The sequence below is a fragment of the Anas platyrhynchos genome, chromosome 2 (assembly GCF_047663525.1).
Source record: "Anas platyrhynchos isolate ZD024472 breed Pekin duck chromosome 2, IASCAAS_PekinDuck_T2T, whole genome shotgun sequence".
NCBI lineage: Eukaryota > Metazoa > Chordata > Aves > Anseriformes > Anatidae > Anas > Anas platyrhynchos.
In genome coordinates, this window is record NC_092588.1 from 142,511,766 (window position 1) to 142,539,354 (window position 27,589).

Here is a 27,589-nt window from a genome sequence, read left to right on the forward strand (position 1 = left end):
CTGATTGTATTTTATATAACTCATATTTCATAACCTCTGTTGGTTGGTAAGAAGAGATTTAGTCACAGGAAGGCTTATTTTGATATAAATCAGTAATCTGAAAGCTAAATTCAGGACACAAAGGCAATATATGTTTCTAGCTGCAAGGTTGGTCTGAATGGTGTTTCTTCCTTCTCAGTATTTCTGACATTTAGAAATATGTTTTGATATTTAATTATATTAGTCCATAATTCATCCAGGATAATCTAGCACTTCTTCTGCTACCAATTAAAATTGTTTGGTTTTGCTCAACCGTTTCTCAATAGCACACCTGTAGAAAGGACAGGACTCTGTTTTCTGTAAAATATACTGCCTCGTCTATTATTCAGGGAGGGCCACATTACATGAATGAAATGAAGCCACGGCGGGATGAAAGAATTGATCCTATCTACCTACCCAGCCCAGATGTTTAGGACACACCTGACTTGTGTGTGGGTGTGGATGAATAAGCATATTTACCTCACAGGTGCAAAAGGAGCAATAAAACAATAACCATGCTCCAGCAGGACAAGAATACCTGTTACCATATCACTGAAGTGCTTCAGCTCAGCTGCAGGAGCCTGGCTCTTCATTATGGGATGGTGCAACAAGCCCTGGTGACAACCGACTGTACCAGGTGAGTACAGATGTTTCCTAAAACAGCTGGATCTGTGCAAGAGGCTTCTGCTGGCATGTTTTTCTGGCCAAGGTTTGGCCCTCCTGACACAGCTCCAGCAAGATGAATCTGTAGGGAGGATTTGCTAAGACATGCCAACTGTTTAACAAAACCTGCTTATTCTGGCTGAAAGGGGTAGAGGAGCATTTCTGAGAGCAGCTCCAGAGGCAGATGAGAGGGGCAGCAGTGGGTGGCTGTGGGTATGCAGGGGATGGTGACTTCTGCAGCCAACTCAGAAGCCACTGGCAGGGGATGTGTGAACGCAGCCTACGTTCACGGAAAGAGGCTTAAAAGTGTATTTGCTCTATGAAAATGTAATTTAACTCTGACAATTAAAAGGGTGTAAGACTTAAAAATTAATCATTTGTATCTACTTTGCTTTTTAATTTCCAACCTCTGACTAGAAGTGGAATTCAGTTTCATGACAAAGTGAGTTGACACCCTTGGTTTAATGCCATTCTGCTCTTTTGAATGGCTTCTGATCTGTGAGCTAATCTGATAAATGAAGACATGTTGTGCACACATGGTATGCATTTTAAAGAGCTTCAGTGTGTTAACGTGCTACTCTGAATATGGTGGGCCCCACAAGGAAGCAAATAATTTGAGACACATGAGACAGAAGCAAAGACTGGAGGAAGCTGGGATGGTCCATTTGGAATGAAAGAACGTGCACCACAGGGCTCCTTTCTAGGACAGGCATGAACCTTCATTTACTTTTAATACAACTATTTCAAATTATTTACTTATTTATTCTTCAGGTCATTCCCACCACTTTTCTATACACCTTTTCAATAATGTAAAATATCCAAGTCCATTGATTTGGGGTCTGATTCTGCTTCTTTTTACACACCAATTCCCAAATCCAAGACATGTGAGACAACTTCATGTCTGAGGTTAAAAATGCCATCATTTTATCATTTTTCTGTGTATTTTTTTCTGTTTTCATCAATTCTCTATTCCAGTTATGCCACAGATTCTTTAATGAAATGATTCTTTAGTCATGTATATGACAGCATTCAGCAAACGTGAAACTCTTTCACAATGATTTTTAAAATATCTATCTGTGAGTCCTCCTGTGGATGTAAACCTGAGCAAAATAAAAGTAATGGCAGGTGGCAGAAGTAAAACACAAGGCCAGCATTCCTGACAACCAAGAGCTCTGCCTCGTAAACATACACAGGTCTTAATTTTATCATTGCAACATCAGTGGGATGCTCAGGTGGTGAGCTGCAACATGTGCATGATCACGGACTTAGTCAGCTCAACAACTATTTTGTCTTCAAAAGACTCGTATTTGGGCTGTGGTTACAGTGGTTTAGGCTTCATGCTGGGAATGGTTTAATCTTTGTATTGTGAACGTCTCTCATTCCTTCATCTGTCTCCCATGCAGTTTTGGATTTTCTTATAGAGAAGAACGGGGAAGCTGTGGTGGGGTGGGGTAGGCAGACTTGTGCAGCCAGTGGAGCATTACCATGTGAGCCACAGCAAAACCCAGCTAATCCAAGGAGGAACAGGCTCTTCAACCTTTGATCCATTTAATACATTGCTTATAACAACAGCTAATAAGTCATTGATCGACTTAATATGTATCATAACTGCTTTATATATTACGCATGTACAAATACATGTGTATAGAGTTGGTCTTTGCATTGTTTCATCGAATATGAAACAGAACTACATTTATGCATTTTGTCCAAAGAATTAAATATCTTTAAACCTTTTTTGAAAAAGAATGTCAGTACATAGTGTAAACAGTACTTTTATTGTGATATAGAAATGTAGACATCAGAATAGACAATCCCACTAATCAAAAACTTTCTTTTTTTAAGACTTTTTTATACATATACATATTTAAGTACTTAAATCCTAAGACTTAGTTTTAATTTTTGATCTGTAAAAAATTTCTGAGCTGACATTTCATAGAGGCAGTAAAGCAGGAAAGACTTTTATGGGTAATCCAGATGAAAATTCTAGAAGAACTACCATGCACAGGAATGAGAACACATACTGAAAGTTACTCTTAAAAATGGTCCAGAGAAATAAGTGAAAAAACAGCAACTCCCTCTTGCAAAAAGTTATAAACAGGATTGAGCTGCTTATAATGCGTGATTTGCTGAGGCAGCTGGCAGACATGAGAGTCCCTAGAGTTCATGAAAGTCAAAGGTAAGCTGCAGAGAAATTTGTAGCTTCCTTTTCCAAAAAAAAAAATAAATAAATCATTAGACGCCCATAGCATCTCCCATCTGCAGGGTTTCGAGCAGGCAGTGAAACAGTAAAATACCAGGAGAGTGAACAGACTAACAAAAAGAGATCTTTAATCACAGCGTTTAAAACACAATTTTTGGCTTACATTAAAGGGATAACAAGGGAGATCTAGTTATCTGCAGTTTCTAAATTTAGATATTCTTAAATCAGCGTGTCCAGATTAGTTACATCGAAGAGTTTTCAAAGAGCCAGGAAAGAGCATTACAGACTGTTAATATTCATTCTCAGTTGGTTTTCAAGCACTGGAGAAGTTCCAGAGCACTTAAAGAAAGCAAAGGTTGTGCCACTATTGAAAAAAGATAAATAACTATTGTAGTCCTATCAACTTAGCATTGATCCCGGGTATACAACACAATGACGAACAGGAGATTCCATTAAGAAAGAATTAAAGAAGGATAACTTAATGATGCAAATGAATAGGAATGTTTAGAGAAGTATACATATATTCAGGATAGCTCAATAACCTTTTCTATGAAAATACAAGTTTAATAGATAAATCAGTCTACCTACCTATCTACCACAAACTGTGTTACAGAAATATATTCAGATTTCTGTAAAATATCTGACATTGCATGAAATTTTGATTGAAAACTACAATAACACTAAAAAACATTTGTGGTACTGAGAAATCATTATGGTGTGCATTAAATCAAAAACATGCTGACAGACTTCATATGTGGACATAAAGATGAGTGTACCAATTTGACTCTGTGTTATTTAACTTATTTTGACTAACCCAGCAAGAAAACAAGAAAATCATTGCTGATAAATTTTTCAGAGATTGCAGTGATTAGGGGAGTAAAAAGAGTAAGTAAAAGAACAGTGTCATGATAGAATAATCTGATAAGGGAGTTGCAAAAACAGCGTAACTGAAAATGACCACTTACAGTTTCATCACTTGGAACAAAAGCTTCGGGAGTAGGTACTTCTAACTAGAGTCCCCAGCTACAAATAGGGTATGAGCATCTTGTGCCTTGAGGCTCTTGTCCATCTCTATACAGTCAAAAGGGTCAATGAGTTCTGGATGTACGAATGAGAATACTGAGTCCGGAAAAGGCAGTATCTCAGCCCTCTACTGCCTCTTTGATATTGATACAACAATTACTGCAGCGTTGTAGTACTATCTGGGATTTAAGAAAGATGTTGAAATACTGGAAGGACGTAAGAAGAATGAATTCACTGGAGCGTGAGCATCAGTGAATTCAATTCTAAATAAAGGAATTAAGGGGTTTCTTAATTTCTATTTGTAAGGATTCGTAGAAGGATTGTTGGAGAACCTTTCAGGAAGATAATAGTGAGCTCTGTAAGCCAGCATACAAAGATATAAAGAGATAATTTAAAAATAAAATAAAATAAATATATAAAAATTAAAAAAAAAGTGAACTAGGCAAATAAATGGAAGAAATAGGATATCTTTTCATTGTTCTTTTGTATGGCAAATTTGTAGTACTAACATTCGATTTCACTATGTTTTTAAGTGATCTATATGACACTTAAGACTTGGTCTTTAGTGATGATGCGAGTGCTCTTTAATGGATATATCTTTGGTTAAAGATTTATAATGGCTTCTGAAATTGTCCTCTGCCCTCTGTTAGATTACTCAGTGTGACAAACAGACTTTGACATAACTTGTTGTTATCACAGGCATGTAGCTGCCCAGCTCACCACTTAGTTGGGGCTGCACGTGTATCTCTATCTGCAGCAGGCTGACTTGACTTTAAATATCTCAGTTTAGATGCATTCAAAGGCTTCTGTGGATTCAATGATCATTTTTCAATTCATATTGTTTGGTTGTTTTTGTTTCTTATATATATATATAAATATAATATTATTATTATTATTTTAGAAAACAACAGTAATTTACTTTGAAAACTATCCAGTGGGCTCTTTTATCTATTTTTTACTGCTTTTGGGGGAAGAAGACCTGACAGCTGTCTTTCCTCATTAACCTTTCTGGTGCTTACAGAATCTGTGATGCTAAGCTTCCCCTCATACCAAACATATGTGTTAGTAACCAGAGCATTTCAGTGACAAGGGAAATAAAAAAAAAAAAACAAACACCAAAACTGCTTGTTTTCCTAGATTTTTATTCACCCCATTCATTCATCCAATATTTTTCAGCTTAAGAATTAATTAATTATTTTAAATGGCAAAAACTTAGAGGTTCTGGTCTTGAGATGCTGTATGTTGCTGTAGCTGTCCCAGCTCCCTCACCTCACAGGTTTGGGCTGGCAGGCGGGCCTTGTCAGCCCAAAAATCTGAAGAAGCAATTCTTCACATTTTCTGGCTGAGTCAAGAAGAAATGATTTAACAGCAGAAACCAAAACAGTTCTTGAATGTCAGATTTCTTTCTCAACACGGTTTCACAGACAAACTTTCTTGGATAATGTCCAGTACCAGACCTAACCTGAAGATGAGAGTGAAAAAGCCGTGGTGCAAACCCGGCTAGCTGGCACCATGTTCTGAGGAAGCCAGATTTTTTACCAGGACTCAACAGAGCTGGGCTCTTATGGCCATTGACACCCAATTAAACTCAGTTTTAAATCCTTCAGCCGAGCTTGTTTGTTGGAGGACTTACTCTAGTAAATCACCCCTAATCTCTTAGATTAGATGGTGGAAACCCATTGGCCAAAACCACAGGGGTATATTTTCTGCCTGAATAAATATACAAAAAGATAGAGAGAGGTCAGAAAACACTTGAATTCACTCCTCTGTGCCAGTTATATTCCAGGTTTTGTGAATTGGTAAATATGTGTCTGAAAACATTTCACAAAGTCATTTTTCAGATTCGCTAGAAAGAATCATAACCTTCTTTTGCTAGAATTTTAAAAGAACAGGCCTAAACTAGGGGTGTTATTTTTTTTTCTTTCCAGATATTGAAATAAATATCACAAGAGCTGTCTGGCTATAAATATGCCATTGCATAAGCACATTAATATGATACAGTCACAGTATTTTGTTTGCTGTTCCCAAGAGGCAAATTACACAAGGATAGGCTTATAAAACTTCAGCGGCACTAGTTGCAAAGATAAGAAGCACAAATGTCAAAACAGAAATAATACCCCAGACAGAGTTGGGTTTTCAGAGTCAAATTCTACTCATTTGCATTATGAAAATGTGTAACCATAAATATCCACAAATCAACCAACTAAATCCAAATTTTTATCCCTGTAAATGACAGCACAATTTAAACTCCAGTAACTGTATTTTTTACTGAAGGGAAAAGAATAAATATTTGTTATGAACTGTCTGGTCCTGCTGTTTATAAGAAGATGCAGTTTGTCATTGCTGCAAGATGAAACTTTTTAAAGCTTATTTCATGGCTGGGAAAGGGAACAGGATTTTTAAAATGTTCCTTCTAGAATATGCGAAACCTGAACAATTCTGTTATAACAATCTGCTGGTTTTACAAGAATAATACCTTGAGGCAATAAGGAAAACTGAACTTTATTAAAAATTTCATAAAAGAAATGAATAGTAAGCTTGAAAAAAGTAGAGGGGCTTAAGATACAATATGAGACCGCATTGTACTTCAGACCTGCAGTGATGTAAACCTGTAAAAGGTTTCGACTTCGTAAGGACTGTATAGTTCAATACAAAGTCAAATGCTGCTAAATGTCTTTGGAAGTGTGATTATATTTTGTTCTCCAAAGGGCATTTTATGAAACAGATGTGAGCTGATACTTTTGTTACTGCATCCTCTTTTTTGAAACGTGAGATGAGGGGAGGCAGGGGGGAAACAAAAACACGGCTCACAATATTGGTTGCTGAAAGACCTGAGATACCTGAACTGAATAGCCTGAGAGGGATTTAAAATTGGATATTTTACATTTAACCCCTTTGACAACATGGAGCCTAATCCTTAGGCAAAGCAGCCTGATGGTTAAAAATAATTCCATTATTTAATCCTCAACTGTGAAATGAATTGGTATTTCTAGCTGAGTTATTAATGGGTGTATCTGAGCGGCACAACAAAACTTCCATCCCCAAAGGCATTCTTGCTCATTTCAAGCTAGCCTTTTTCCCAAGGGGCTTTTCCTGAAGAACAGGAATTAGCCTACATGGGTGGACAAACTTCAACTGCTGGTTTTGCCATATTCACGGTCTGCAAATAGTTCCCTTTCTCCAGAGCTGCGGATTTTGACACAAATACTCTTCATGATTTCATTAAGAAATCCTGCAGCAAATGTCAACTGATACATTAGCCTTTCTACTGTGAACAATGTCAAATGCTCCTTACGAAAATGCCTGTCTTAGATAACATCTTTCCATTCTTCATAAGCATGTAGATTTAACTTAGAAATTTTAATGCTAATTTAGTTCTTCATAATTATGACTATTAGGTTTTAAATAATTCATTCTCCATCCCTGCTGGATTACATACCTCAGAAAGTAATCTTTGCTAAAATTGCATGCTCTTGGATCTGGTAGCTTACAGAACTTGCTTTTAATGAATACGAGACTACGGTCTACTTTCTTAAGAATCATTTAAAAATATTTCTGTGAAATACACTGCCGTGATTCAGACCCTTGAGGGAGCAATAGGCATAATTAGTTCCAGTTGCTGCTTTTCACTTGCATAATTATACTGACTCCTCTGTCCCCCAAGTAAAATGAAGGTGCTCTTCAAGCTGGACTGGGATGTAGCTCGCCACTGGAAGCAACTGCCAGAAAATTAAATCAGACCTGGGATACAAAGGAGAAGAACACAGAGGGGCGGTTCCAGCTTACACATGGCACAGAATGAGGATTGTAAAGGAGCTCAACAGATCAGACTTTGTAGACTGTCCTGTGCTCACTGGCCATCACTGGACTCAATAACCAGCCCTAATCCATCTGTGAAGAGTAGGTCCAAGGTTATACTCAGGATCACACTTGTCTGCATTTTCCAGACATTCTCCAAGTGCACTCCTTTGGGAACTACAACAGTGTGTTTCTATGTAAGATTTTCTGTCTCAGCATTGCCAGAAATGCCTCGTATTAGCAATTCACATTCTCTCCTTGTGCAGTCTGTGAAACACCAGCTGAAGAGAAGTGTGAGGATAGGAAAGTATACAGACATGTCAAGTGTCACACATAACGCTCACTGCCAAACCACGCTGGTAGCAGAGTACTGTGGTTTCTCCTCTCACACCTCAAATGATGGGCGTCACTGGTCAGTCCTTCTATCACAGTTCCCAATGTTTAGCTTCTCATATACTGGATTAAAAATAAATATATATATATAAGAAAAAGATGGTCATGCTGATGACTGCTTTGGAGGCCACTTTTGCAGAGTGACAGAAACACAATCCACTTCAAAACACAGATTATAAGTAGATTTTACAAACTTGTGGTCATTCCCAATAGGTACCCAGCAGACAACAGAGAAACATCTTATAATGCTGTTCCCTCAATAATGGAGTCTAGATCCTTGGCCTGAGATAAAGTTCCAGATTTGTTCCTCACTGTCTGCAACAGATGAGAGGGTCTCCTTTATTACCTGTATTAGCCCTACATGGTAGTTACTACAATGAGCATGCAATATGCATATAAGGACAGCTAATGGCATGCTGATTAGTATTATATATGAGCATTTAAATTAACTAGTCATTTGTGATATATTCTCACAGGCTCACCAGTGCTTATAATTTGTTTCTCATTTACTATTTCATCCTTGTCTCAGGGTGTGATGGTACTGATTATTTTGGGTTACTTCATTTTCAAGTGCCTCGTTCTAGATCTGCAGATCTCACACTCTCACACATCTTCAATGCAAAGATGGCAGCTTCTGTTTTCTCACACAGCTATTAAATAGGTTGTCATTTGCATCTCGTTTAAAGCTTACTTCCAGTGAAAGACTGGCAACATTCATTATAAAAATGCAGACTTCATCTTTCTTAAAACAATTAAATGGCAAACGTCATTATAGATTTTCTCAGGTAAATAGAATTTATACATCAGCTGGCCTCACAAGAGGCCGTGTATTTATTTGTTTATTTATTTTGCAATTAACTCTTTGCATTTTCAAAAAATCCATATTTATACAGAGACCCACTTATCTTCAAACAAACACTTCCCTTTGATCTGAGCTTCTGTCATTCCTACCTTCATGGATAGAAAGACGATGGATCTTAGTATAAAGCTCACAAGAGCTTCAGAAATCTAGCACTTGAAAAATTCAGAGAAACTCAGCTGTAACATTCATATGAGTGCTGCGGCGATGTTCCTAACATGGGTTTGTCATTTACCCAGTGTGGGGAATCCTATTTGAACACCTCTGGAAGCGTAAGCTTCTCGCCAGTAAAGCTCTCCTGGGCCAGCTGGCTGCTGACCTTGTGGAATGCACTAGCTCAGCAGAGCACAGTCTGATCTGCTTTAATTCCCTCTCTGTGGAGCTTTTCTTTCCCACCAGAGGGCATATACTGTGAGTACACAACTGCCTTAAGAGGAATTTAAAATATATGTTGTGTACCAGATAAATAAACTGACTTGAATGCCAAGACTTTGCACTCAATTCTATCTAAAGGGCTATTAATTCATCCTGAAGCTCACTGGGTAAATTATTCCACTTGCTACAAAAGTAGTTTTAGCATACTTTTGTCTGATTTCATGCGCTGGATGCACAGCACTTCTGAATGAGGCCATTCATTTATTTAGCTACTGAGCTAGCCGGCTGTGCTGTAATGGCATTCACCCTCATCTCCGAATGCCATGGCAATAGTTATTTCCAGGGTTCCAGGTTTTAAAAATCCCAATCCTAAAAATTTAATGTAAATAGGAGTCAATTCTGCTATTAAAAAAATAATAGTAAATACGTGGCTAAAGTGAATTCACATTTGGGTGGATTATGTGGGAGCAGGTGTGGGTGAGGGCAGCTGTGAGGAGAGGGGGGAGGCAGCAAGGCAGAGTGCCAGGGCGGTGGGGAATCCTGTTTGGCATTCCTATCTTCAGGAATCTCCTGAAGGTACTGGGGATGATACTGTGGACGAAACTGGGGACGATACTGGGGACGATAGTGGGTCAGTGCTGTACAACAGGAGCATGCCACCTTTTGAAATCTTCGTATAATGTAACAAGCAGGGAAGCGAAGGCGTAGGAAGAGGGGATAAAGAAACGAGTGAAAAATAAAACTACTTGAGGTAAAAATAAAGGAGAAAACAGTCCCCTGGGGAGCAGCCCTTCAGCTAGAGCCCAACGCCTCAGCCCCCGGGGGCAGCGCCGCGAGGCCGCCCGGCTGCTGACCGCCAGCCCCGGCGTGAGGAGGGAGGAAAGGGCCGGGCAGGGAGCGGGGAGGCCGCGGACTACGTTTCCCAGCGAGCCCCCTGGAGGCCTCGGGGCGGTGCGAGGGGAGGGGAAGGCGTAACATGGGCGCCTGAGGCCGGCAGGGAGGTAGGGGCCAGGCTGGGCCGGGCCGAGCTGCGGCCAGACCCGACCAAGGGGAGCGGGGCCGGGCCGGGCCGGGCAGGGCAGGGCCGGGCACCCTGTCCCGCTGCCGCCGGGGGGCGGTGGGGTGGCGGCGCAGGGCCCGGAGCCTCCCTGCCCCTTCTCCCGTGCTGCAGGCGGCCCGGCGAGGGAGGCTGAGCAGCAGCAGCAGCAGCAGCAGCAGGACGAGGAGGAGGAGGAGAAGGAGAAGGAGGAGGCAGGCAGTCGGGAACGGGACGGGACGGGGAGATGGCGGAGACCGGCTCGGTGCACGCCACCAGGTTCGAGGCGGCCGTGAAGGTGATCCAGAGCCTGCCCAAAAACGGTGAGAGCGGCCCGGGGGCGGCGGGGGCCTCGCTGGTAACACCGAGGGGACGGGACGGGGCTGTGGGGACAAGCAGGAGGTGGCCCTGCGCTTATCGAGCCCCCCCTGCACGGAGGAACGCGGGTTTGGGGCTCCCCAGCTCGCCCCAAAAGTTCCTCCTGAAGGAGGGGTCCTGCGGGAGGGGCCTTTGCCTCCGTAAACCCTAAAGTTGGTTTGACGGCTTGGGGGCTGTTACCAGTTCCCTCTGCTGAGTTGGTGAAGTGGTAGAGTGAGGAACCAGCTCGTATCCTTCCGCTAATAACCCTAAAAAAATCGCTAATTGCATCGTTACTAATTTCTGTTATAAGTAAACCCGGGTTTGTTGGGGTAGCAAGGTAAAGGTCACTGTAAACATCCCCTAATGACTGGAATCCAACCTGAAATAATTAACTCAGCGGAGCAGGTGTGATTCTCTGCCAATTATTGCAGTTCTGTGTTTACATTTCCTGTGCCTACAAGTGTTTACTTCACAGAGGAAGAAGAGAAAACAAAATCAGGAGGAACAGTGAAACTGCTATTGAAAGACCTGTCAAATATCAAAATAACAAAAAAGTGCCTTTTTAAATTCTGTAGTCTTTCAGTAAGTTACTGCTTGTATCACCAGAATGGCTCGTGACATACTGTGTTTACTGTAGGCAAGCTGAATCTGTCCCTTTAAACTAAGTGAAAGGAGGCTTGCTCTTTGTTACTTATTACTCTTTTGCTAATTGTGGAGTCTGACGTTAGAGGTAGTAAAGGTTATAGTCCCTTCAACTGGATCTGAAGCGTGTGCTCTCTGTAAAGTAAATATTGTCAGTGAGGCTGACTGCAGCTAGCTGAAGATGTTTTTCCTTGACTCAAAGTGTACTGCTCTGAATCAGGCTGTAACAAACTGCAGGCTGTTTTCAGGCAGAAATACTGACCTTGTGAAATACTTGTTAATAATCTTGACTACAACTTAATTGTATTTTAAAATGCTTTCACTAGGTTCATTCCAGCCAACAAACGAAATGATGCTGAAGTTCTATAGCTTTTATAAGCAGGCAACACAAGGACCCTGTAACATTCCAAGACCTGGATTTTGGGATCCAATTGGTAGATATAAATGGTAACTTTTCATGTTTTTTTTTTTTTTGTTTTGTTTTTTTCCGATTTTTTTTTTTTTTTAATACATTGAGTGGAGATGTTTAGAAGAGTGGCTGTTGGAGGAAGGTACTAGTGAGCTTCTTTCTTTTTCTTAATCTTTGATGCTTCAATTTGCTTTCTTCCTTGTGTTCCAACTTTCTAGTTCAGGTGCAGTGTTTATCCCACGCCATAGACTGTAGGCGCTCTGCAGAGTGTGTGATGTGGAATAGTGTCTGGAATTCTTCCTTCATGCGCGCATCATACAAGATAACACAAGAAGTAAATAGGTGCTCATTGAAAGACATGATGAATACCGCTTCAAGCTCTTGAAGAGAGATCTAGTTTGTGCCTTTCTGGTTTGTCTGCCTGGTGGCAGAACTTCCCACTGTCAGTGTTCTCCTTGTGCTGGGAAGACTTCTGATTTGCCAGACTGCTGAGATCTGTTTGAAAACCCATATCAAGACTTTTTATATTAAGTTTTTATAATCATTTTGTCCTGTAGAGCGAGTATTACTGCTGTCTATATGGTCGGCTGTTTGTAGTTCAAATGTGAGCCACCAGCCTTGGGGTTTTGATGTAAGTGGGACAAATAGTCTGGCAAGAGGTAGGGGTATTGTCAAATCAAGTGCAAGACTGAGTAAGGAAATAGTTTATTCCAGCCTGTATTTTGACAGATTCTTTCTGCAATGCTAAAAAAAAAAAAAAAAACTTCAATTGAAGTTTTCTGTCTTGCAGAACTGGAGAGGTGGGTATTCTCTAGGTCATGGGTAGCAGTGGTGGTAACTGGGGGCAACAAACTACTTGTCTATTAGACAGGCGCATCTTTCCCCTGCTACTAAACATTTTTCTTGTATCCTGTTATAACTTAGCTGGCACTTTACAAACAGCTGGCACTAAATATTTAGGCCTGCTTTACTCTGTAGTAGAGGGCCTTAAGTCAATCCAAAGGGGAATATGTGTCTTTCATAATGTCTGGGCTTGTAAACAGCTTACTGGGTACAAGATCCTAGTTGACCAGTGAGGAACTGTTTAGTCCCCAGGCTGTTCATTTCCTTGCTTCTTTATTGATGTCCCACTGTTTAATTATTCTAGCAAATTATATATTTGGTCTTTCAAAAAAAGTTGCAAATTGTTGTTGCATTTTGTTTGTATTAGAGAAACTTCGCGTATTATATAACTGACCTACTTAGGGCTGGGCTGAAAACAATCCCACAGGCCTTGCAGATTCTGAAGATGTGTGTGACTTTGCTCCTTAGGGATGCTTGGAGTGCTCTGGGAGACATGTCCAAAGAAGAAGCCATGATAGCCTATGTTGAAGAAATGAAAAAGGTAAATATATTAATGAGTAGAAGGCATCCTACAGAATAAATGTTCCATGAAATACACTAGGGAATGTGAGGAGATTCTCACTGAATACTGTCAGGGCTCCAAAATTATTCTCTATGTGAGCTGTTACACTTCAGTACTATGCTGTTTGGCCTGTTGGGTGAATAAAATTATGCAGTTTCCTCCAATTCAATTCCTATTGAGTTTGGCATGTTTTTAGAAAAAATGAGTTCTAGTTGATCTGAAGCATAAACAATAGATGTGAAGTACTGAAAACATGGTGAAAGGCGGCTGTGGAGAAAACAGCAATCTAATGTGCAACAAAAGAAAAGCTGAATTTACTGAAGACTGCCTTGGTTCTCCAAGTTGAGAGAGGTGAGGGATCTTTATCTTGGGGGTAGGGAGGTGTTGGAGCGGGAAGACTCTAAAAGTAACCTGTCAACAAGAATTTCGCTCTCATGACAGATGAGTATAATCAAATATGTAAGCTTAATTGTCTTTGACTTTTTTTCAGGAATAACTCAGCAGCCTAAGTTTTCTTTATTTGTGATGAAAATACTTCTTGTATATTGAATTTTGAATCTGACACTTATAATTGAGTAATTTGTTCTGTCTTGTTTGGAATAGATGTGTAACTTGTAAGCATCCATAGTTACTTTATTAAGCCTGTATTAAAGCATTAACTAAAGTAAGTGTTCAGAATTAAGGTTTCTTTTCTTTTATTATCTAACCCTTCTAACTGCAGTCCTTTGCACTAGCTCTTCTAAGTAGCTTGCCCAGTTTAAAGATTATTTTTTCTGTCCTTTTGGATGAAGGTGTATCTGTAACTTATTATAATGAGGTTAGCATCAAGGAGAGGAAAAACTTTAAGTTGTACGCTGGACATGCTTGCTTTTCTCCTAGGCCATTATCATAAACATTCTTAAGAGTTTACTTGAATACTTAACATGTTTAATGATTGGTACAGCAAAAAACCTTTACTTGGTGAAGAGATGGAATTCAGCTACTTCTTGTTCTCTGTAATTTTGGTTATTGTGTTCCAATTGACACTACTGTTTATGCTTTAAAATGAAAAAAAAAATCTAGAAAACACAAGAGGCTAAATGTTCATATTTTTAAAAAATAATCCCCACCAAATTGTAACTTGCTTCAAATGCAGGCCATAAGATTTATCTCTTCCTTTCAAATCTCAGTTTCAAAATGTATTAATATTTCAGTAGAGTACCCGCTCTTTTCAGTGCAGTAGCTAGTTCCATCAGGATGCTAAAATTAAGTGGAGTTGTGCAGTGTGTTCCAAAAAAGGCTTAGTAAGTCTCCTGTGAGGAAGTCTGCTTACTTGACCCTAATGAAGCACAAATATTCTGCCTCTGTACGGATTACGTGCAGAGATTGGAGAGCAAATGACTTCTGGCCTCACACAGCTTTGAAACTGGGGATCTGTTTACCCTGCATTACTGCAGCTTCAGCCCTCGCATTTGAAATCCTTGCTTCAGCTTTTCTGACCCAGTTGGTTCTGCTTGAAATGTCAATGGAAGTGCATTTCCCACGGATCCTGGGTTGTTCCATCAGCACATACTGCACTGATCTCTGTGGTGCTGCTGTGGGCGTTCGGCTCTTGCTGCATAGGTGCCTGTGACATTCGTCTCTTGATGTAACAGAACCGTGTGTAAGGGTGTGATTGGTATTTCTCCCCTCTCCACCACCCTGGAGTATAACCCTAGCACTTGAGTTAGGGCTGTGCATGTACCAGCCGACCCATTTACAAGTTGAACACTTATTGTAGACTTGTTCCCTCCCCTCATGTGGTGGCATTGAAAATTGCAGCTGTTGAGAGGGGTCTGGGTGAGATTTCCAGGTGTTGGTAGGCAATGACCTTACATGTCTCAGCCCTTGCGAAGATGAATCTAAGCTCAGGTACATGTTGTTTAAGGCAAATACCTCTTCCAAATCACATTTCTGAAAGTTTATGTTGCCAAGTACTATTTAGGCTAATTTATTTACATTTCAAATAACTTGTTTTATTTATTAATATCATTATATGATGCTATTTATATTTAATATTTAACATTATTGTTTTAATATTAATATTACCATATTAATGAGAAATATCTTAGCATAAAACATTAACTTACAGTGTTTTTAATTTGAAACAAGGATCTTCTTATGACTTGTCTGAAAGTCATTTCCTTCCAAAGAAAACAGTAATTCAGGATGCATAGTAACTTATTTTGTATTTACAATTTCAAAATTTGTATGTTGTGCAGAGTGGCACATAAGCAACCAATTTTGTTTATGAGGGTTTATTGGTTTTATTTTTTTTGCTACCAAAAAGGTATCAGTTACAAAGCCCTTACTGCACAGCTGCTGTTAAACAAGATACTAGGAAATTGCTCCAACTTGTTAAAAGTATATTGTCATCTCTTAAGAATGTGAAGAACAGTTACTTTAAACGAATGCACATATGAAAGTGCAGTACAAAACAGTTCACAGTGTAGATGTTAGATATAAATACCTAGCAAATACAAGTGTGTTACTCTAGAGTGGGTTTCTTATTTTTCTCAGTGCTATTGAAAGTTATTTTTTCTGTTTATTTGTTTTTAAAACACCTGTCCTATATCTAGTTCTTTTCCAGCTCCATATCTGAGCACTGAGCTCTAACAAATACAGGATGAATTATATTTGCTAAATAGATCAGAGAAGTGGTGATGGAACTGTAGGTCGATGGGATCTCTGTCTCTTGGTATCTTTGGTGTGCAAGTGTTGACTTGTTAGCTGCTAGCCTGCCTGGAGCTTCTGCCTTGTGAAGTAATGCTGTAGCTTTTGCTTCTGCTGCTTAGTGAAGTGCTTGGTGCTTCTATTTGAGAAGCATGTTCTGTGGCAACCTGTATCTTCCATCTGGTACTTTCTGCTCCTCTTCTGGAGGGGGAAGCATACCATAGACAGTAGTCTGCTTCTACCTGAGTCCTTTTGCATAGTTACTGACTTTTATCCCCTCGTTTGTTTTAAGAGGAAGAAGTAACAAAGCTACCAGCAAAAAGCTTGCTCGAAGGACTTAAAATATAAGGAGACAAATGTCTAAAACTTCAAAAATTGTATTAAATTATTGAAGTACTTTCTATTTGTTCTAGATTACAACTTAATGTTCTTACCAGAAAGTTAAAGATATTGGTTTTGTAAATTAAAATAATTTTTTTTATCAGAGTAATGACTTTTAAATTCTGCCTTTAAGCCATTTGGAGCTTGTTTGATCTTCTAAGTGTTTATGTGCATTGACACAGCTTTTTTGGATTCTGTTCACTTTGGTTTTTGGTTTTAGGTAGACCCAGGAAGGTACTTTTGATCTGTTCCTTACATTCCATTGAAGATGGCAGGTTTTGACAAATAGGAAGAATCCTCTGGCAAAAAAAGCCTTACGCTCTCATTTTCTGTGTGGAAAGGCAGTCTATAAAGTAAATTGCATCAGATAAAAGCAATCTGTTGAACCTTGGCTAGTTTAGTTTGAAAGTGCTGAAATAACAGATTCCTACCAATACTGTGCTGAGGCTGTCCTTTAGTCATGGCAAATGCATTAGCTCTCCTCTCTTACTGTCACCCAAAGCAGGTTAATACAGCTAGTTAAGGTTCTTGTCTGGTAAATTAGGTCCATGCTGTTTAAAAAAAAAAAAAAAAAAGGAAAGAAAAAATCTTAATAATGTGTTAAGAGACTTAGTGCAATGTTATTGAGCTTACAATAAAAGTTTCTAAAACTAGTTAAAATGCATGAATCATTGAAATGCTGTTTCATGAGGTGCTTCATATTTTGGACTTGTACAGATTCTTGAAAGTATGCCAATGACGGAGAAAGTTGAAGAATTACTACAAGTAATAGGCCCCTTCTATGAAATAGTAGAAGATAAAAAGAACAGAGGATCTGACCTAACCTCAGGTTCGGACAAATAACTTCCGTTATACTACTGATAATCACAGGTCTGGATTGTGTGTGGGGGGTTGTTTTCTGTAAATGATTTTAAAGCTAAATGTTGCATCTTTCTGTTCATTCTCTTCTCTGTATGGCAGTTCGAATGGAGAAAGTCTCTAAATACTTGGAAGGTAGGAATAACAGATTATGTATAAGTCCATCTCTTCCATTGTTTTGGTGCTATAGTAACTTCCTGCTAATGCTTGCAACTTCTACGTTTGCCACCTCATGAGGCTGGTTTTTTTTACTATTTTTATCTACAAATGAAATTAGACCCAGGAAGCCAAATGCTTAATCCTTATCTGCATGCTTTCTGAGATGCTGAAGGAAAACTGTTCCTGAAGAAAGTGGAATATTTAAAATGCCCCTTCCCTAGCTAAATCTAGTTTCTCCCTTTCCATTAATAAAAGGAACAACTGTTTAAAATGTGTAAAAGGTGTAGCTGTGAACTATTGTTAAACTATATGCTGAGGCTGGTAATCCAACTCTGTCATCTGATCTGAATTTTTAAATAAATAACTCCCAGGTCAAAACCATGGTTTTAGCAATCATGGTTTCTCTAATACCTTCAAAATATAAGATAGATTTGGGAAACTTTCCAATTAAGCTTTCTGAGACTTAAGCTTACAAAGGAAGCACTTATTTATACCTTTTACATCTCTGACAGGTGGCAAACCTAGTGGTGTCATAGCTGCATAAAAATTGATGTGATTATTATTTTTTTTTTTTTAGCAATGCTATTGTGAGAATGTTTTGATAATAGTTATGTTACAGGTAGTATCTTCATAAAGTTGTAATGTAGCACTTGGCTGTTTAAACCTGGCTTCATTTCAGATAAAACTATTGAAATGCATGGGATCAAAACTTGTAACGGTTTTAAAAAACAAACCATTGCACAAATTAATTTGGTTAATGTATTGAAGAAGTAGAATTCACTGGTTAAGTTGCCTTTTGTATATGGCTCTTTTCCCCATCTTAAGCAAACACAATCTTGATTTTGCTTTTGGCATTGAGTTTCAGAGGGAGAAAAATAGTTTTTCATTTATTTTGAGGAAGGGTAATGGGTGAGGGTTTTAAATGGCCATTTTGAAAGCTGTATGAGTTCTTTCTCAACTAAAATTGTGCATATTTCATGTCTGTGGTTTAACAAGCCTTCCTGACAGCTGGATTGATAGGCAAGATTGTAAGAGTATCAGTAGATTCAGGTCAGTGATCTGTGTAATAAGGATTTACTTATACTTGGTGTCTAAGGCAGAGTGTCAAAAGCAGCAGCTTTTTTTTTTTTTTTAAGTGACTTTATCTAGGCAAGCAGAGAATCACAGAAGTTAAAAGCCAAGTGTCCTAAATCTGTTACTGAAATCAGAATAGTTCAAAGGTTCAGCTTAAACATAAAGCAGTGTAAATAAAACTAATACAATATCGAAACTTCAACTTTTTCCTCTTCTGACAGTGTTGCACAAAATCTGGCATGTGTAGTTCCATCAATGTAGCCTTAATCAATAATTGATTTGCCCACTACAAGAAAAAAATAAACAGGAAATAAAACAAAGATTATATGCCCCTGGAACCTACTCCGACCCTACCAAGAAAACAGCCTTTTACAACGCTCAAATGTATAGCTTCACCCATGCAACTTGAAGCTGCATCATCTCATTCTGCCACAAGTTAAGAGAGAGTTCTTGGAGAATTCTGTTGTCTTAGGGCTGCAGAAGAGAGTAGATGACTGCAGTATTACAGAAGAACCCTTTTCTTTGCAGTTGCTGGAAGAGTAGAGGGAGACATATTGGGAAGGTGGGGACAGGTCATTGTACCTAGCTGCGATACTGCTGCTTTAGAAGAGCGATCCTTTAAATTGTTGCACTTGGTAATAGATAAGCAAGAAATCTGATGTCTAAAAAAAGTCTAAGAAGTTTCAAAAATGCAGTTATGAATTTGAAACTTTCTGAACAGACATTCCAATTTTCTTGTTACGTTACACCTGAAGAATCCAAAGGTGGGCTAGAATTGGCACAGTAACTGTCTGATACTGGATGAGAAACATGAAAAGTTTCAAAGCCACCTCAGCCTTCCAAATGTTTCCTTGAGAATGTGTGTTGTTGTCTATTCTGACTATGAGTAAATCCAAAGGGGACAAGGAAAAGCCCAACCTGACACACCAGCCCCCTCAACAGCTGAGTGAACTATGTGGAATTTGTTCACAAGTTCTTCAGCAGAATTTTCCTGTGTACTATTTCCATTTTGTGACCAAGGCATTTATCTGTTTTTAAAAATCCTAAATAAAGACCCTCTGCCTTTATGTTGAGCAGTGGCACTCTTTGTAAACCTTTCTGAAGACTAGAAGTTGCCTTCAATAATGTCAAGTTATGCACCATGGAGACAGGAAGGTTTCAGCATCGTAATACCTCTGACTTTTGTCATCCTGCTGAGTGTTTCTCTCCTGAGACCTTTGCTCCCAGCTGTATTGCGACTGCACCAGATGAAGCCCTGTTGAAGCAAGGGGACTCCTACTTGTGCTGCTGCATGGGCTGGTTTTAGGCAGCACTGATTGCAGTGCAGCATTTTGCACTGGGAGCCCATACAGGGCACCACTTCAGTAGCAGCTGTGAGTGGCAGAAGTTAGTTTGGCTCGCAGGCAGATAGAGTTTGCTTGGACATGAGAGCTATTTTTTTTTTAATTTTTTTTTTTTAATATTCACTGAGATCTGCATTCTTCTAGAACAAGCAACTACATTCCAACACTTCTGTTTTAAAGGCAATAGTTACTGCAGGACTTAGGTAAGCCTGGGGGTGGAGGGAGGGTGTCATTTAAAAAAATCTAAGTTATTACTTCTTGTTAGAAATACTTATTGTAGCTCTAAATGCAGTATATTTTCCAACTGTTCTTCTACAGATTGAGAAAATGCAGCTATTTGAAAAGAGAAACTACTCAAAGAGCTTTTCATCTCATTTTCAACATCTTTGCTTTGTATCAAAGCATTTGGTGGTACGGCTTTCTGCTTGTGTGTGGGTTTCATGTGAAACACCCTGTGTTTGCTTTATAAGCTCAGTTTCTCGTTTCTGTTTGACTTCAGAGGTACTTGTTAAATTGCTTTCCTTTCTTCTCATTCTTCTTTTCCTGACTACGATTTTGATGGAACTCAGTGGCTGTGAATCCCTAACCCTTTGTAAGAAGGGAAAAAAGAGCTACAATCCTTGTTACTTCACAATTATGCCTCAGTAGGATATGTTGAATGGGTGGCTGTACCGTAGCTGAGAGGTGCGTTATGTCAGGGCCAGCATGCAGCAGGAGAAGTTGATGGATGGGTGAGAGAAGTTTTTAAAGTTCTGAGCTTTGAACTTTCTCTCCTCTTCCAGTTTCCTGTGATAACCTAGCAGCTATCACCCAGGTTCCATCTAAATATCGGGAAGCACTTCTTTACTGTGCAAGTGACAGAGCTTTTTTGCTCAGGCTGTCCAGAGGGGTTGTGGAGTCTCCCTCTTTGGAGACATTCAGAAGCTGCCTGGACGTGGTCCTGGACAACCTGCTGTATGTAGGTGGCCCTGCTTGAGCAGGTGGTTTGGGCTAGATGAGCTCCAGCCAACCTTAACCACTCTATGAAGGTTACAGTTCATGTTCAGGGAGGCTACTATGAATCTTACTTTACAAATGTTGTTGTTGCTATCTCATTAGTTTAGCAGCTTCAGAAGCATTTAGAATATTCTCTGGTGTGTTCCAGGATGGGATTATTGCAGGATTAAGGGCTGGGCCAGAAACTGCCAAAGTCAGTGGAGAGTGTCCCAACAAGTTGCAGCTTGTCCTGTTGCAATATATACTTCAGGCTTCACAGTCCAAATCTGGGCCTACTTTGTGGTTTGACTTCACACTGGTAGTTTTATGCCTGTGCTCTCTAACAAAGCTGGAAACTACAGCAGAACATAAGTATAGAGAAAGCCTTGACTATATCAACAGCTTCACTCTTACACAAAGCAGTAGAGATTACACATCAGCACTGGGTGAGCAGCAGAATGTTCAAGTGTTAAAATATAAGAATAAAATTTTTTTTTTTCTTCTAAAGTAGAGATAGATGAGAGAAATTGTCTTCCACAAAGACATACCTGGCTGTATCCTGTTTCATGCTGGGTTGAGTCAAAGGTAGTAGTTTTTGTGTGTAATTGGTTGTTGGACCTGTACTCTTTTCTCTATTCAGACCAGCTTACTGCAAAAGAGAAAAGGAGTTGTCAAAAGCTTTTCAGGTTCTTTCAAAAAAAAAAAAATGTAGTAGATGTACCCACTTTCTGCAAAATGTTGGTGTCTCACATTTTAGAGATATGACTTCCAGTTAAAATCATGTGATGAGAGAATGAAGGTCTAGGTTTCTCACAGCTGTGTTCTACAAAGAAGAAAAAGTAGCCAGAGGTTTGGAAGGCTGGTAAATACCAGATGTAGGTAGTCATATCTTGATTGTTCAGAGAAAAGTGCCCATTGGGAATGGGTTAGTGTTTTATGCATAACTTTGCTATAGGAAAAATAATGACTTTAATCATAGACTCCAAGATGCATGGAAAAGCCATCTGTGTTATCTATGAGGCACTGTAAACAGCTGTTCAGTTGGTAGGGTTGGAGTAGGTTCCAGGGGCATATAATCTTAGTTTTATTTCCTGTTTTTTTTTTTTTTTTTTTTTTTTTTCTTGTACAGGGCAGAGCAGTTTTTGATTATGGCTACGTTACTATTGCCCAGAGTTTCTGGACTATAGGTGACCCAGCAATGTGTTTTTCTGTTGCTTTCAAGCATAACTCGGTTTCTGTTAGGGGGTTTTGACTTTGTGATGCTCATCTTTTGTTGCAGTTCCTGGGGCAGGAATGGTGTACTTGTATCTATTACCACACCAGTACATAGAGCTCCTCTTTACTTTCCACACAAAGTGAAAGTTCCAAATATTGACTGTATCTCTTCCACACAGAAGAGAATGTAGCAAGTCCTGCTCATTCTCCCTGAGGGACGTAGTACCAGACATGGAGGCATCCTGGATCCTGGAATGATCTTATGGCTCTTGCGAGTTGCTATAAATACTTAAGAAGCAGCTGTTCTTCATGTCCATTCTTACACGTGATCGTTTGCTAAGGTGTTGACAGTAAGTTGGCCTGGATCCGCTGGTCTCGCTGCACATACACCACGTAACTGATCGGCGTGTGCTTGGTGGCCTTGTTGTCTGGTGGCCTTCGTGGAACTACCTGCTGGTGCTGGGAATGCCTGCGGGTCAGCTGCTGTTCTCGCTGGGCTGATCTCTCTCAGGAAATCCCAGGCAGGTTGTCTCCACTGGCAGAAGTCTCGGGGTAATGGGGAGAAGAGAAACATATCCAAGTCGATCCAAAAAAACTCAGCCTTATTTTTATGTGGAAGGTATTCAGAATTTTCAGGGGATTAGGTAGCAGTGCTAAGAATGGAGATGAACTCCATTGATGTTGAACAGGAAAAAAAAAAAAAAAAAGTAAAGGTCCAGGATGACTAAGTCAGTAACCCCAAATGCCATTCTTGCAAGTTAATATTAATGTGTAAGAAGCTGCGCTTCATGCTTGTTCTTATCCACAAATTATTGTTTTGCTGTTTATAAATGGTGAATAAAGACATGACTATTGCTGATTACTTTGTCTTTTGAAATAAAGTGGCATCTATTTGCATGTGACAGCTTGAGAAGCATATAAGCAGAGAGAGAAATGTGGAAAAAACATGGCTGTGGTCTTCTGGAAAATATTAAAAAGAAAAAGGAGAGTCTTTATATAGTAATATAGTTATAGTAAAGTTCAGGAAGACTAAATAAAAGGAATACTATATATAGTAAAGTTCAGGAAGACTAAATAAAAGGAATACTATATAGAAGAAAATCTGATTGCCAAGATCTATGTGCTCAGGGAATACTTTTTTTCAAAGAACTTAATGCATTTAAAATTAAAAGTGATAAAACAATGGTAGCTAACCTAAGGGATTTTATATTTTTCTGTCTCTGTTTTTTGGTGTGCCCTTCTAAAATCTCATTATTTGTGATGGCAGCTCATTTGTGTGTTGTAGAACAGATGTTATAGAGTACCCTGGGCCCCTGCAAATTTTCTTTGTAGTGTGGTACACTAGAAAGAATGGAAGGAAATGAGGGGTATAAAACTCTTCTAGCTGAAGAACTTATTGCTCCCAGATGCTTGCATGTACCCCCTGCCCTTTCTGTTTCCCCTCAGAGAGGAGAAAAAAAAAAAGCAAACAACAAATGAAACCTTCAGAAGGCATCACTCTCAGCAGTCTGTCCTCTGAACTGCTCATCTGAGTGCTTCTTAGTCAAGATAAGCAGGTCTAGCAGATATCCATTATTTATCTTCAAGTGTGTTATTTAAGCAAGCCCAGGCCTGGAGGTGGTGGCATCTTGCGTAGGGATCCAGGCTGAGCATGGGCTATGTCAGGCATCACAGCTGTAGCCAAGGAAAGATGTGTATCTGTGCTCCAGTTTATTGATCCGCGCGTTGAAATACTGCTTATGCCCTCCGTTCTGATGGCAAGTCAGTAGCTCCTGATTTGTACTGTTCAAAGACTTTTTGGCTGGAAAGATGGAATGAAAGGACAAATATCAGGAGGGTTTCTAAAACATAAGTGAACGCTGGCATTTACTCCTTCCCCATGGCAAGCCATCACTCCTTGTAGTAATACCATATCAGGATACATCAAGGTTTCAAAAAGAAGGTGGAGATTTGCGCAATGAAGTGAACGGGAAATGGCAAAACCTACTTGTGTCAACTTGGAACTGAAGCAGGGAGCCTCAGTCAGGGACAAGCGCAAAAGGTTCTGCTGGCAAGAAACAAATTCTAGTTACCTGGTTATCCAAGTAACTTAGTATAGCACATGCAGGTCCCTGGGAGACCTGACACACATTTTGACAGAGCTGGAGCTGGCACAAACACAGCAGTGCAAAGCGGTCCCTAATTAAGTAGTTACAAGTATAGCTCATGTAAATAATCTTTTGGTGGCAGGTTTTGCTGCTATCGAGCTGATAGTAAAGATACGCCATTTTACAAATACACACAGTAATCATTAAAATATCAGCATATGCTTTCATCATTCAATGTTTTATATGTTTCATCCGCTATTGCATCTATCCTGGTCACTGGTATTTACACAGAATGAAAGTCTGCATGACTTCTGTGAGCATACCGTGTTGTGCTGGACAGAGTAATAAAAATAGCACAAAAATTTAAAAGCTCGCTTGATTCTTAGTATTCACATGAAAAGACACATTCCCTAGGGAGCAGCTGTTAACCTACCACCAAGGACTGGAGAAGTCACTGCTAGTTGGCTCAGATTCTGCTTTGATGCTATCACCCTGTGTTAGTCATCACTGCTGGTTTCGTAGCAGGTACTCACAGTAACAGGGGGAGTGCAGCAAACGGTGCTGGTTTTGAGCAGCAGAAGCATTTGGGAATGGACTTGATGAGGATAGGAAAAATATTTTAGATTTCTAGGGAAAAATACAAGATAAAGCACAGTATTTCAGCATCACCACGACTGTACAATGCACTGTGTTCTTTAGAGCCAGCACCAAAGCCATGTCTCCTTAAGGAGCTCTGTTGCTATGAATGGCTGTGTAGAAGTATGATGCTGATGGGTTTCAGATATTTGGGTGTTCATGGCTTGCTACCCTTATTCCCAATGCTTTTCTCCACTTCTTTAGTTAAGTATGTGCAATGTATCACTCGGAAGTTTTTCCAAGTGAATAATCTCCTTGCTGAAACATGTTGGAATGTTCAAAGACATTCTCTTCAAAAAGAAAAAAAGTAAATCTTACAAAATACGTTTACAGCATGGTTGGGGTTTTTTACAATATCTTGAGTAGGGTGAGGAGGTTTACAGTTCTGTGCCTGCCTTTACAGCTGAATGTGTCTCCAAGTCTTGCCTTTCCCGTTTACTCCCACGGCTGGGTAAGGCACTTGGACGTCTCGGCCTCCACCCCCTTTGTATTTCAAAGGGAAAGGTGGTGCCTGCTTCACATTGCAAGGGGGGCTGGGGCTCTGCTTACTCTTTGTGCTTCAAAGGACATAACTGTTATGTTGTCCTGCGTACACTGTTTCTTCTCACAAAAACACCTCTAGCACTCAGTTTTGCAGTAAGAGAAACATTTACGAGAAATAAACTGTAAATATGTTGGGATTTTCCTTCTGTGAAATTAATTTTCTTGCAAATGTTCTTTGTAGTGAGGAGAAAATGACCATATATTCTTGCAGTCTACAAAATAGACAGTAGTTTTTCTAGTTCTTTTTCCACAACAAATAAACTTTTTTTAGTCTTCAGATAAAAGTTGGATTAAATCAATCCAAAACAGGGATACAGGGTGCCCCCGGCAGCCTTATTTCACAGTAAGACTAAGGTGAACAGGATATTCAACATACTCATTATGTTTGGATAAGAAGTAAAGTTATTTTGCCTTTTTTTTTTAAGCAGTATGGCTAAGCTTTGAAACTAGAGGAACGTGGGAAGGCAGCCTGCTTCTTCACGGCGAGATTCAAGTAGAAAACCCTTAGCCCTAAATTACCATGCAGCAAGGAAAGCAGCAGAGCTGGTTGGGCAGCTCTGGTATAATCGGGTGTTATTTTGCTGTTTGATGTTAAGCCTAAACGTAAGAATTAATCTTTTAAGGTTCTGACAAGGGAATGTAAAAAATATGCAAATGGAGTGCTACAGTAACAATTAAAACAGGCAGAATCTGGCCTTGTGGTCAGTGTGTAAAATGTGTCTGCTAACTGTGTCCGCTTTGTACTTTAATTGCTTTGTGCTTATGTATGAGGCTTAAATCATCAGTACGTATTTAGCTGTATTTTTTTTCAGAAGGTGGTAGAAATGTCCCTTAAATTCTCTGGTTTTGTTTATTCTGGAGGAATCTTTGCCTCGCAATACTTTGTACAGTGAGAAAATTGTTGGTGGTCCTTAGAGTGATCACAGGGATGGAAAACAAGGCCTTAGCAGTTACTTTGTCAAGATTTGTTTTTTTTAGATACGTGTGTAATTAGACAAGCAAACACGAGCCGTGTATTTCATAGAATCATCTGATGGTTTGGGTTGGAAGGGACCTCAAAGATCACCCAGCTGCAACCCCCTGCCATGGGTAGGGACACCTCCCACCAGACCAGATTGCCCAAAGCCCCATCCAGCCTGGCCTTGAACACCTCCAGGGATGGGGCATCCACAGCTTCTCTGGGCAGCCTGGGCCAGGGCCTCACCACCATATGAGTGAAGAATTTCCTCCTGATATCTAATCTAAATCTCCCATCTTCTAGGTTAAAACCATTCTGCCTTGTCCTGTCATTATCTGCCTGAGGAAAAGTTGCTCTCCATCTTGTTTATAAGTCCCCTTTAAGTACTGGAAGGCAGCTCTAAGGTCTCCCCAGAGCCTTCTCTTCTCCAGGCTGAACATCCCCAGCTCTCTCAGCCTTTCTGCATAGGAGAGTTGCTCCAGCCCTCTGATTTATTTCATCATCTATTTCACTGAAATCAGTGCACTTATATCCATGCTTGCTTTGCCAGATAAAGATCTCTATAAACTTTATTACCACATTTTGTGTTTGCTTAAGTCACTGGGGGTGAAGATGAATGGGATGTTTTATTTCCCTTCTGCAGGATCCTGTTGCTCACAGAACCGAACAGAATGTTTCAATGTCTGCCTTTGCACTGAGAGCAATTTTGAAGCGTTTCAGCCCAATAGGGAACTTCTATAAAATGTTGATTCTAGATTTAAATGAAAATGTCCATCGCAGTCCTAGATAAAATGTTATTGCAGCTATACCATATTTATGCCATAAACATGGATAAATGTCTTGGCGTGAGGCCTTTAGTGAAAGTAACTTGCTGTCTTTTTCCAGTAGGCTTCCTCAGAACTGTTTGTTTGTAGTCAGGCATTCTGTGGTGAGCCACAGAGGAGAAACATTAAAACAATTAAGGAAGAGTTTACAGAAATAAAGCTGGCATTATTTGGTACATCTTCTAATGTGGAAATGCTTTTGTAGACAAATGACCTGATTTTTTTGGGGGGGGTGGGGGCAGGGGAGGTTGTATGTTTGTTTCTTTTAAAATATGTATTTTTTTTTTCTCTTTGAATGTTTTCTTAGACCTTAGTAACGTCATGAATTCCACTCCAAATATAAAGGCTGTGAATGGCAAAGCTGAAAGTAGCGACAGTGGAGCAGAATCCGAAGAAGAAGGGCTTCGTGAGGAGGAAGAAAAAGAACTCCAGCAAAACGGGAAGGGTAAGTTTTCTGCACTTGGACCAGATGGTTCTTGGAAACTTCAGGAAGTGCTTCTTTACTGTGCAGGTGACTGAGTACTGCTGCAGGTTGCCCAGAGAGGCTGTGGAGTCTCCCTCCTTGGAAGTCTTCAGAAGCCCATGGGCATGGTCCTGGGCAACTTGCTGTAGGTGGCCCTGATTAGGGGTTTGGACCAGATGGCCTCCAGAGGTCCCTTCTAAC

At 39.8% G+C, this 27,589-nt stretch overlaps 1 protein-coding gene across 4 annotated transcripts in view; it reads left to right on the forward strand.

The window, feature by feature from the left end:
- The first annotated feature begins 635 nt into the window (after positions 1–635).
- ACBD5 (acyl-CoA binding domain containing 5) overlaps positions 636–27,589 on the forward strand; it is a 39,887-nt gene continuing 12,933 nt past the window's right edge. The window contains exons 1-6 of one of the 4 annotated variants that reach the window (XM_072033721.1): positions 636–655; positions 11,694–11,814; positions 13,088–13,160; positions 16,971–17,082; positions 17,214–17,246; positions 27,233–27,370. In XM_072033721.1, coding sequence (XP_071889822.1) covers positions 11,717–11,814; positions 13,088–13,160; positions 16,971–17,082; positions 17,214–17,246; positions 27,233–27,370 — 454 coding nt within the window. In that variant the 5' untranslated portion in view covers positions 636–655; positions 11,694–11,716. Of the gene's footprint in view, positions 656–10,353; positions 10,689–11,693; positions 11,815–13,087; positions 13,161–16,970; positions 17,083–17,213; positions 17,247–27,232; positions 27,371–27,589 lie in introns of those variants that run through there. The other 3 variants (XM_027450594.3, XM_027450592.3, XM_027450593.3) reach the window with 3 other exon arrangements.